Source organism: Centroberyx gerrardi, chromosome 5 (assembly GCF_048128805.1).
Source record: "Centroberyx gerrardi isolate f3 chromosome 5, fCenGer3.hap1.cur.20231027, whole genome shotgun sequence".
Lineage (NCBI taxonomy): Eukaryota > Metazoa > Chordata > Actinopteri > Beryciformes > Berycidae > Centroberyx > Centroberyx gerrardi.
Genome location: NC_136001.1, coordinates 6,404,593 through 6,417,425, shown reverse-complemented (window position 1 = coordinate 6,417,425; position 12,833 = coordinate 6,404,593). Strand labels below are relative to the sequence as shown.

The window sequence follows — 12,833 nt, the reverse complement described above, 5'->3', positions numbered from 1 at the left end:
TGGAAAACACTCAGCCTAGCTGTATTTCTTGCTGGCTTGAAACACACACACACACACACACACACACACACACACATGCATACGCAAATACTCACCATCAAACTCAGCAGGGCCCACTCCTACTATGATGATAGACATGGGCAGAGCGGCTGCCTGTGGAGAAAACACACAGGAGGTGTGTGAGCCATACCATCATCCCCATTATAAATATATACACACATAAATGCATGAATGTATACGTACATGCATAAAGTACATGCATACATACACACTGGACATACAGTCGGCTAATATGAGAACAATTTGACCACACCCTAATTTAAAGCAATATTCCACTTAATTTTAACATGGGGGTTATTTGGCACTGGACCGCCATGAAAACCAGAATATAAACAAATCGCCAAGATCAGATGCAACTGGACGAGTTTGTAGCGTTCAGATTTTTACTTCCCATTCATTTGAATGAGGCCACAAAAATGTTTGTGAACAGATTTTTGCTTTACACTAAAATTAGTATTTAAAAATAAAAGTAGATCCGATCTGTTTTCAGGCTATTTTCATGGCCTCATTCAAATGAATGGGAAGTAAAAATCTGAACACTACAAACTGGTCCAGCTGCATCTGATCTTGGTGATTAGTTTATATTCTGGTTTTCATGGCGGTCAAGTGCCGAATAACCCCCATGTTAAAACTAAGTGGAATACTGCTTTAATTTGGGCAAACAGGATGAATCTATGGGTCTCAATTTGGGCGGATGGGATCTTCGCTGTTGTAGCCCCACTTAGTGATTTAGGCTGAGAAGACAGGTGGATTTTCACAAATTCTTTTACAAAATCTTACCTAGTGCATTCTGTTGTTCAATTCCTTCTGTTCTTCTTTCATTTGGTTTTACTTTCATTAAAATGTTTTGGCCCCCATCTGGCTCCGAGCCCCCTGGTTTCCCTCCTTATGTTTTGGTATTTTTGGTGAAGTGTTGCGGCTGCTGCTACTCACATTGACCACAGCCTCCTTGGTCTGAGCCATGTCTGAGATGACGCCGTCTGTGATCATCAGCAGCACAAAGTACTGGGAGCCGTCCGTCACGTCCGCCGCACACCTGACCACACACACACACACACACACACACACACACACATATATGCACACACACACAGGTTAGGATAACTGATCTATGTGAGTGGGGAAGGCAGACTTAGGGGTGTGTGCTTGAGTGCATGTGTGTTTTTCATGGGTATCAATTAGGCATGGCAAGGTCTAGCCATATCTTTGATCTTTTCGTTTTTATTATTATAATGGGGAGCAAAGATCAAACAAAAATCAACACAAATCTATTTGGAAGCCAAGTCTAAAGAAAAAAATTAAAGGATACCAATGTTCCCTCTAAGCTGATCATTTGGTGACTTATGACTAATAATTTATCACATTGACCAAATAATAATACCTTGTCATTAATGACATTAGTTGCAGGGACTTGGCCATAGCTTAGGGTTTAGTGAACTGACGCCCCTGGTGTGTGTGTGTGTACAGATGTTGAGATGTTAATAATTGGTAATGTTGGTATGTATGTTTTATGTGAATGTTTTTTATGACACAATCAATAACATTTTATGGTTGCATTGTCCTATTTTTTATCATAATGTGCAAATAAACTGAAACTGAAAAACTATTGTGCATTTGTGTATGGATCGGTGTGAGTGTGCACATGGTTAAGGATTTTGTGTGTGTGTATATGTATATGTGCGCACGTGAACATGCATGTGCGCGGTCCAGGGATGTGCGCGAGTGTGCGTGGCATGTTCAGCTGTGTGCATGCGTCATATCCGCGTGCACAATTGCATGTGTCCGGCCCCACTGCTGCTGAGTTCAAAGGGAAGCAACTTCTCCCTGTCAGTTCCCTCCGGCTGATAGAAGGTAGATGGCACTTCAAAGCTTCTCCAAGAGCTATTAGACTCCAACAAAACCAAACAGTGGTTAAATAGGACTTCCATAATGACGAATGATGAAGTAATAGCTGCTACCCAGGCTGTCTGTTTCAATTTGGCCGTGCACAATAATCCACTGTCTAATAATAGACTATTTTTGTGTCAGTCTTGCTTGTGTGTGTGTGTGTGTGTGTGTGTTGCAGGTAATGGTAGGCTCCCAGCAGGGAGAAGGGAGACCTGCTGTCTGACTCACTGTTTGATTGGCTGACACTCTCAGTCTGGCCTGAGGCTGGGAGGAGGGAAAATGGCAAACCATCTTTCTGTCCGCCTGTCTGTCTGCCTGTTTTCCTCTCTGTCTGTCTTCCTGACTGCCTCAACATCCATCACTCTTGCTTTCTCCATCTGCTCTCTCTCTCACTCTCTCTCTCTCTCTCTCTCTCTCTCTGGCTCTGCAGAGTAATAGGAAAGTGTGTTAACAGGTGGAATGGTAGAACAGGGGAACAGATTGGTCTGTGGTGTGAAAATAACCTCTCAGTGAGACAAAAGACAGCTGCAGCTCCAATCATCTTTCCTCTCAGTTCAATTCTTCCTGCGTTCGACAGCCTTTCTAGCCTGCGTTCCTTCTTTCGATGTGACAAAACACTGCAAATGATGAACACCTATGCAGACACACACGCACTAGGTAAGTGCTGATCATGCCAGTGTCGGTTTTGTTCATAAGATCTGCGAGATTCATGACTAGGAGCATCAAAATTTAGGTTTGGGAAAACAAAGTCAGTTCAGAGCGACGATATGGAACTCTTCTTGCAAATCTGATTTTTACGAAGAATAAAGAAATAAAATAAACATAAAAATACATATCTTTTCAGAGACCTGTTGATACATTTTTCCCCTTAAGTATCTGCTTTAAGACTAAAAGCCTTCATATCTACATGTACCGTCCATCTTCCTCCTCCTCCTCCTCTCGCCTCCTCTTCCTGTATCGCAAGAGCGTAGCGGAGGAACAGGGGGCGAGAAGAGGAAGGAGGAGGAGGATAAGGATGAAGAGAAGGAGGAAGGAGGAGGAGGTGGAAGAGGATGACAGTAACGAGGAGGAGGAGGAGGACAAGGACGAGGAAGAGGAGGAGAATGAGGAGGAGGAGGAGGAAGAGGAGAGAGAGGACGAGAAGGAGGAGGCGTGGAGGGAGACAGAGAAGAAAGAGGCGGGTGAGTGAAGAGCGGTACGGTGGAGGATCGCAAAGCAAAAAATATCTGGAGATGTGGAGAGAAAAAAAGAGAAAGCAAGAAAAAAGTGAGAGGACAGCGAGCGAGAGGAGAAAGTTTCATACTCTCTCTCTCTCTCTCTGGTGAATGGATGGGAGTTTGTGAAGCTCTTGAGCCCACAGCTGAGCAACAGAGCCACACTCCATTTGATTATGCAACCACAATCACACTAACTAGGGCAGGATATTATTGCTTCGTATGGGGGCTAAAAATACAACAGCAGGTAATAACCAGCCAAAATCCATTAAAACCTCAACACCAGCCATCCTCCACAAAGTTTTATTGGAGAATTCGATTTCATCCAGTTGAAAAAAAAAAAAAAAGCCTGTTGGGTGATATGCGGTAGAGGATTTAGCTGGTTTTACCCATCCCTGACCTATTCATGTGTTACCATAAGCATTAAAAGCACATTGTGGGGGCATGGTTATTGTTATTGTTATAATCAGAGCATGATATAGTAAACACAATGTGCAAAAAATGTAGGGGGTTGAATACATAAGTGATGTTAAACTGAATGTAATTTTCTGGCGTTTGATGATGTTTGCTGGTAATGCATTACAATGCAATTCAAGTACAATGTCACCTAATATTTTATTGATTTTCAAAACAACAAGCATCATCCAATATAACATTACAACACATATTGCATACTGGGTTGCACACAAAAGAAAGTAATTCAATTCCAGCAAACTTTGAATGTTAGAGTATGTCACCACTTTCTAACACTATCAGTTAAGACTTACAAGAACGTTGCCATTCAAGAATGGCTCTACCCCACCAGCAGCAAGACCACAGGGTCTCTGCATAGGTGATCTGACAGGGTTGCCATACTTTACAGAGCAGGGTATCATTAACCCTTATGGTGACACTGAGGCGCTCTATGGGGAGCACCCTGAGCGCCTCTGCACCTCTGCTGTCACTGAGTACACCTTGCTAGAAGCAACCATTTCTTCTGTTCATGTGTGCTGTCTGGCGTCAAGGAGAAGCCGTCCGCTAGTAGACCCAGCAGTCCTGGTTGAGTCTGTATGGAAAATGGCACTGGGGTCTTTGGTAGTGTTTCTTCTGTGTGTTCTATCAAAGAACCGGGGCTGTAGTCGAGACCACCTTAGCTGAGTCCAAGTCAGTTTTAAGAGCAGATCCAAAGAGGGTCGAGACCAAGTCAAGACCAGAGCAAATCGAGTCCTATTCAAGACCAAAACAGGCAGCAAACAGTGTACATGTCTTTCCAAATGTTTCTTAAGGATGAACAGAGATGTAGATCTTTCTGCAGGAGCTCTGTACTAAACCCTTCAACATCCAGCTAATCAATACATAGGATTTTGACTAATCAATGCATAGAAGTTTAAGGACCTGTACATACTATCCACAGGTGAAATCTCTTAAATTGTTAGTAGTGGTGGGGAGAAAATAAATGAAGGTGGACCAGCTGGAGGGCTATTCATGTGATGTAAAGCTTGTAATCACTCTTACAGGATCGCCTGGGGAGATTCCACATGAAACCGCATGGAAGACCGTGATGGAAGACCGCGGAGTTCCACCACTGAGACCTATTTAAACCAGAGGAGTAGGGCTCTTTGTGAGACACCACTCTCCAGCATGACAAACATACTATTCTTGGCTTTTTTTCTCACTATCATGTACAGAACCCTCAATACACATCTTGCCTCCCAAGACCCTGGCCCATCGTGGCTTCTCATTAAGAATGCATGGGCTGTTTGAGCTGACTGGCTGTAGTGGACTCACTAAGCCAATTATTATGAGTTTTGCGGTTATAGGGGAACCTAGCCGAAAAAGCAAACATTCCACTGAAAGGGTACGTTGTATGTGTGTGTGTGTGTGTGTGTGTGTTGGGGTGCAGAGTGAGGGGGACTGAATGAAAGAGAAAAAATAGCTGAGCTCTAGAGGGAGAGCATGTCAAAGTTACTGATGAGGTCTCTGCTCGCCCAGGGGTTGAAAAATATATGATAGTGATAAAAGGACATAGATAGATAGATAGATAGATAGATAGATAGATAGATAGATCTAATCCATATTAGATTGTGTGGGATTGTGTTGAAATTTCTATGTGGTTTATATGCTTGTCACTTCTGCTGCCTTCTGTCGTCAAGTCACTTCAGATATTTGTTATGTATGAATACATGACATGCATACAGTAGCTGGATTCCCGTGAGATAAGTGACACATACATGCATATGTAACATATGGAAATTTTGCTACATTATGTATGAGACATTATGTATGACTGTGTATGTGAGCATATTTGTGTGCGAGTGTGTGTTTATGAGTATGTAATGTGTGTGCATGTTTGTGTGAGCTTGCACACGTACAATATGTATGTGTGTGTGTGTGTATCGCTGTCTCACCGAGCCACCTGGTTGATGACAGGAGCGAAGTTGGTTGGGCCGTACAGCTGAACGGTGCGCAGGCTCTGGAAATAAGACTCCAGTACACCTTCGATCCTCACACAGTTTGGGTTTTCTGTATTTGAGTTCTACAGGAGAGAAAACACTTTCTTCAGTTTTCGCAAAACCATGAACTTATTTAGAAACAATTTTTAGATATTTGGTATTGCCTCAATGCAGCAGCAATCAGCAATTTAAGGCAAACACCGCAGTTTTAGGGAGATTGTCCTGTTGGACAACGTTCCTGTTAAGTGATGACAATGTGTGTCCCCAGTAGATCATTGGCTCTGGTGCTCCATGCTAACACTTTAGTATACACTATGTTGAGTGATAGTAGCTCCATGCTAACACTTTAGTATACACTATGTTGGCATGCTAACACTTTAGTATACACTATGTATATCATTATCTCAATACAGCTGATGTAGCCAGGTTTATTTTTGGAACTATTTCAGGAGAGCAATCGTGTATTCATCCACTGTGCAGTGATTTTTAGCTGTACACAGTCTCCCATCACCTACCACCTTCACTTCCTATGGAAACAGGGAAAATAGATCCCAGTTCATATTTTGTGTAATTTTGACCAATTTCCTACACAAAACTGGCAGACTTGGCTGCATATGACTTATTTGGCGTTAGAGCTGCAAAGTTTTCAATTTCTCACTTTTGAGATACAGTAGTGACCTACTATTGCTCAACATAGTGTATGCTAAAGTGTTAGCATGGAGCCTACTATCACTCAACATAGTGTATGCTAAAGCGTTAGCATGGAGCCTACTATCACTCAACATAGTGTATGCTAAAGCGTTAGCATGGAGCCTACTATCACTCAACATAGTGTATGCTAAAGCGTTAGCATGGAGCCTACTATCACTCAACATAGTGTATGCTAAAGCGTTAGCATGGAGCCTACTATCACTCAACATAATGAATGCTAAAGTGTTAGCATGGACCACCAGAGCCATCTACCAGGGACACGTTTTAGTGTGTATGATCTCCTCACTGAAGGGGTAAGTTGACCAACGGCACAATTTCCCACAAATGTGGTGTATCCCTAAAAAAGACAGACTCCGAGTTTGTTTAGTGATATTAAGTGTTTTGGTGAGGATGGGCATGCTGGCAAAGTGAGTCATATGGTAATGTGTCATGAAAAGCTATTAACCCTGAAGAAAGCATAGAGCCCTTTCTTTATGCAACATCACAGTCAGTCCCGGAAACACATGAATAGATGGCATACTTAAACCTGCAAGTCAAACATTTGCACACTTTAGCCTACGTGTTGAGTATTTGCACAATTGAGCGTACTTTATGTACTAATAGCTAGGGCTGGGTATCGTTTAAAAAATTACGATACCAGTACCAATACCAGTACCCTTCATTCGATACCTTTTTTTTTAACGTTTTGGTGGCATCTCGGCACGCTGAACTGCCAACTCCGTCACACACACCGCGCTCGACTTCACCACAGACTGTATGGGTTGTAGCTGCTGCGTTAGTGGACCAATCACACGTCGCATTAAATCGACGAACGCTTGTGGTGATTGGCTGCGAGCAAAACCATACAAATAGTCATTTTTTTCTAGATCAGTGTACAAAAAGTATCGAATGCAGGTATCGCTTGACTGGAGAAGTTTCGATACTACTTGGTACTGGGTTATTTCAGTCGATACCTTAAAGGTATCGACTCGATACCTTAAAGGTATCGAGTACCGATACCCAGCCCTACTAATAGCAGAGAAATACAAAATGGAATAAAAACCTGAATACAGTTGGGCTCTTTTTTTTCCCACTAAAAGCAACTTCAACTAACAGCTCTCAAGGATATCATGACATTTTCAGACAAAAACCTCACAGACAACTGGCGAATAAATGCCTTCTGAACCAAAATAATAAGACATTGAACTATTTTTGATGCAGTCAGCCAGTGTCCAATGCTTACAGTACTTGATGAATGAACATCTCTTTAATTGCTAACTCTATTCTAAATGTAAGACATAGAGATCAGATCAATCTGTCCCAAGTCGTACTCGTCTGACTCACTGTGCTAGTATAAAAGAAAGAGACATCTGCTTTGTTCAGCCTGGGCTAGTCTGCTCTTAAGGCTATATCATTTATCCAGGCATGTGGTGAACCTGTGAGAAGCCCTCTGATCTCCCTCTTCAACGAAGAGAAAGATAATTGCAAGAGAGAAAGTCATCACCCTAATAGAAGCGAAGAGAGAGATGATATTTCTTAGGGAAGAATTCACCTGGAAAAACGTTAACCCTCTCATTTCTAGCAAAATCGCTAAGCTTATTAGTGTCATCAGCATGACACATTGAGTCTCCAGAAAATATTGGATTATTCTGTATATCTATACACCTCATCTGCTCTTTGCACCAGTTCCTCCCTTTTGTTTTGCATTCTCTACATATGGTGTTAGAGCCGAAATAGATTTTTTGTTATTGTGAGTATGTAAATATGTAAATGTACTTAATCTAGTTATATTGTTTGCATGCAGACATTATATGGGTCAAATTATTTAAGTATCGTTTATTTTGTTACACTTTTTATTGTATGACATAGCACTGTGGATAGGTAGAGCCATAGGTGCTGTTTGATGGCTGCTAGACGGCCCCTTTAATACCCTTTAATGCGGTCCTCCCTTTGTGTGTGGCAAGCGGGAGAGCAAACAGTTTTTTGACCGCAGTGAAATGTTTTGAATGTTTTGTTTTGAAAGGCTAAACGCCAACAAATATAATTGAAGAAGAATATTTCGTTAGTTAAAAACATGTTGTGAATTTCGGAAGAGATTACATCTATCTTTTTTCAATAAATTTTGACTTTTGGACTTTACAACGCTTTGGAGTTATTGGAAATGTATGGATCACGCGAGTCGGAAACAATCCTACGCCGCCACCACTGGAATCTAACTCTACATTGTCAAAAAACTGCTCAATGTGAAGGATTATATGGACATTGATTTCTTCGGTTGGAAGGGATTGATCTGTACTTCTAAAAAGTTTGTTGGATCGGATGAAGCGCCGATGGATGAAGCGCCGCTGATGAAGGAAAAAGTAAGCGGCACATCATGAATTAAATCAAAGTGGATACTGTGCGTTAATGGATGCAAATGAAAAGTGGAAATGCAAAGTGATCTTTGGATTGTGCCGTTAATTTAGAACAGTATAAAGCCTTGAACTTTTGAAAATGGAGGAAGAAACACCTGCGCAGATTGCTGCAGACGCTGCTGCAGAGGCACATTTAAATGCGCTCCTTGGAACACGCAGAGGTAAATTGGGAGTGTGCACACGCAAAAAGAATGAAATAAAATCATTGATGGATGACAAAGACATTGGGAATGTGATGGACCGAGTTGAATCATTCAAATGTGCTCTAAGTGATTTTAAGGATACACATGATTCAGTCCATATGTTACTATCCTCTGAGGAGAGAGAAGATGATCGTGTGACATGGTATGAGCCGAAGATAATGCATTTTACAGAGTTTTTAAATGACGTGGAAACATGGATAAATGCACATCAAGCGGACACACAATCACTTATTAGACCAGAGGATAGTGTTTCTGTGACATCTAAAGGGTCGAACAAATCCAAAGGTTCTCAAAGGACAACGTCATCATCGTCATCATCTGCTTCCTCTGCACGTATGAGGGTGGAAACAGAACGAGCAGCTCTACTAGCTCGAGTAGCAGCATTAAATGAGAAACACCAATTGGAAATGGAAGAAGCTCAACTAAAAGCACAACTGAAAGCAAAACAGGAAAAATTTGAACTGGAAACAGATATTGCAGTTTCAAATGCTAAATTGAAAGTCATGGAGAGTTTCGAAATGTCCTCTCAGGTTGGACAAACAACACAGCCAGTAAAGCGAGAAGATGGCATGGACTCCTATTTAGAAAATTACAGAAGACGTACAGAGATGGAATCACCTGTGGAGTATGCAAAGATTGATACTGTGCCCAAGACACCATTGCAGAAAAGTATACTGCAACAACACTTAAAGCTGCAGCCTCCCCAAGCCCCAGTGGTAAACCAACCACACCAGCACGCATCTCTAAGGTCTCCTCAACAATATGCAGATGATAATGGGGATGCCAAATCAGATCCTACTGTCACTCAAATACAAAGTGGCATTGCAGACCTCATTATTATGCAGCAAAGGTTAGCTTTACTGCCTACAAGGGAGATACCTGTGTTTGATGGGGACCCACTAAATTTTAGAATATTCATGCGAGCTTTTGAATATGGTATTGAGGACAAGACAAGCAAAAGTCAAGACAGACTTTATTTCCTGGAACAATACACAACTGGTCAAGCAAGGGAGTTGGTTCGCAGTTGTATGCACATGGACCCACACCAAGGTTATTATGAAGCTAAAAGGCTACTTAAAGCACACTTTGGTGATGAAATTAAAGTCTCCCAGGCATACATGCAAAAGGCCTTGAATTGGGCAAACATCAGATCAGATGATGGAAAAGCACTGCACGCCTATGCATTATACCTCAGAGGCTGTTGTAATACCATGCAAGATTTGTTATACATGGCAGAGCTTGATAGTCCATCAAACCTGAAAATGATCATGTTAAAGCTTCCCTACAAGCTTCGTGAAAGATTCAGAACAAAGGCCTGTGACATCTTGGAGAGAACGGGACAAAGGGCTGGATTCCGGGACCTAGTGGAGTTCCTGGAGAGGCAGGCTAAAATACTTTTAGATCCGCTTTTTAGTGACATCCAAGATCCCATGTCTGGAAAAAGGATTTTGAAACCTAAGTTCACAGACTTCAAACAGCAATCAAAGAGCAGTAGAAGCAGCTTTGTCACTGCAGTGGCTGTAGTATCTGATACTGACAAAGGCTTCACAAAAGACAATAGTTCTGTAATAAAAAAACAAAACAAGGATCCTGGTTCCTCATGCATATTTTGCACAGGAAAACATAATCTTATGGAGTGCCACAACATTGGAGCACAGCCACACAGCAGCAAAGTTGAGTTCATAAAAGGACAAGGACTTTGCTTTGGATGCTTAAAGAAAGGTCACTTAAGCAAGGACTGTAAACGACGCATAACCTGTCAAACCTGCCAAGGGAGACATCCTACCCTGCTGCATATCACAGGAGGAAAGGGCTCAACAGAAGGGGAGCAAGGCAACCAGCAACCAGTCACCAGCGCACCGGTAACGATGAATAATGCAATCGATGTGCAGAATGGGGCCGGTGAGACAGACTGCATTCTTCCTATTGTACCTGTTCTGGTCAAATTAAGGAAAGGTAGTAAAATAATTGCAACGTATGCCTTCCTTGACCAAGGTAGTAGTGCAACGTTTTGCACAGAGACCCTGATGAGAGAGCTAAAGGTGTCTGGAAGGAGAACTGGCATTCTGCTGCGAACGATGGGACAACTAAGATATGTTGGTTCCAATAGCATCTCTGGTTTAGAGATCAGCGGCCTGAATGAGAACGTGTTTATAGACCTTCCTCATATCTTCAGCCAAAAGGAAATCCCAGTCAGTACTGAAAACATTCCACTGCAAGGTGATGTGGACAAATGGCCGTATTTAAAAGATGTCCACATCCCTCATATCGAAGCAGGAGTCGGTTTACTGATTGGAACCAATGTCCCCAAAGCTATGGAGCCTTTGAGGGTCATCAACAGTCAGGGAGAAGGGCCATATGCAGTTAAAACCATTTTAGGCTGGACTATTAATGGCCCCCTGAGGGGAGGAGGTACCAACAAACAAAATGGAACACCCCATGTCATGACCAACAGGATTGCTGTGGTACCGCTGGATGTAATCCTACAACAGCAACTTAAGTATGACTTTCCTGAAAAACAGCACGATGAACAAAAGGAAATGTCCATTGAGGATCAACAGTTTATGGACCATATCAAGGAGTCAGCAAAACTGATTGATGGACATTATTGCATTGGACTCCCTTTAAAAAACAAAGAGTACTCATTTCCGAACAACCGGTGTGTAGCACAACAACGAGCTCTCGGCATCAAAAGGAAATTGATGAGGAACAGACAATTCTGTGATGACTATAACAACTTCATGCAAGAACTGATTGACAAAGGCTTTGCAGTGAAGCTGCTCAACTCTACACAGGCACCAGACAAACGGGTTTGGTACATCTCACATCATGGCGTGTACCATCCACAGAAAAACAAAATCCGTGTGGTGTTTGACTGCGGTGCTACTTATCAGGGCACATCACTGAATGACCAGCTGTTGCAGGGTCCCAACTTAACCAACAGTCTCATTGGAACCCTGACCAGATTCAGACAGGAGCCAGTCGCCCTGATGGCAGATATAGAGGCCATGTTTCATCAGGTAAGAGTTCCTGACAAAGACTCTGACCTGTTAAGATTTCTGTGGTGGCCTAATGGCGACACTCAACAACAGCTAGAAGAGTACAAGATGGTAGTCCATCTCTTTGGCGCTACCTCTTCACCCAGCTGTGCAAATTTCGCACTAAGAAAATGTGCAGAAGACAATAAAGACCATTTCTCGAAAGAAGTCATCAGCACTGTTCAGAGGAATTTTTACGTGGATGACTGCCTCAAATCAGTCCCCACAGAAAAACAAGCTATCACACTCATCCAGGACCTCAGCATGCTCTGTAAGAAAGGGGGCTTCAGACTGACCAAATGGACATGCAATAGGCGGGCGGTACTTTCTTCTATCCTAAAAGAAGAACGTGCCAAAGAGGTCAAAGATTTGGACCTAGATCAGGACAAACTTCCAGTGGAAAGAGCACTTGGAGTCCACTGGTGTATTGAGTCAGATGCCCTGAAGTTCAGAATGGTCATCAAAGACAAACCTCTCACGAGACGGGGCATCCTCTCGATGGTCAGCTCAATTTATAATCCCCTCGGAATCCTCGCTCCATTAATTCTGCCAGCTAAGCAGATCTTACAGGAGTTGTGCAGGATGAAGTGTGGCTGGGACGAAGCAATACCAGATGCCTATGCTCACCAGTGGACCAAATGGCTGACTGAATTGCATCTACTATCTGAATTCAAGGTGAGCAGATGTTTTAAAGAGCAAGCCTTTGGAGAACCAGTTTCAGCTCAGCTCCATCATTTTTCTGATGCAAGTGAGACTGGATATGGCACAGTTTCATATCTATTGTTGAAGAACAGCGCCAATTCTATCCACAGTGCTTTTGTCTTGGGGAAAGCTAGAGTGGCTCCGATTAAACCAGTAACAATCCCAAGAATGGAGCTTACTGCCGCTCTGGTTG

The 12,833-nt window shown here is 42.5% G+C and overlaps 1 protein-coding gene across 1 annotated transcript in view; it reads right to left on the bottom strand.

The window, feature by feature from the left end:
• The window catches only part of LOC139912426 (copine-9-like), a 110,808-nt gene that overhangs the window by 7,453 nt on the left and 90,522 nt on the right, over nucleotides 1-12,833 (bottom strand). The window contains exons 17-19 of the mRNA XM_071900211.2: nucleotides 5,549-5,676; nucleotides 994-1,096; nucleotides 96-153 (exon numbers count right to left, since the gene is read on the bottom strand). Of these exons, the coding sequence (XP_071756312.1) occupies nucleotides 96-153; nucleotides 994-1,096; nucleotides 5,549-5,676 (289 nt within the window). The remainder of the gene's footprint in view (nucleotides 1-95; nucleotides 154-993; nucleotides 1,097-5,548; nucleotides 5,677-12,833) is intronic.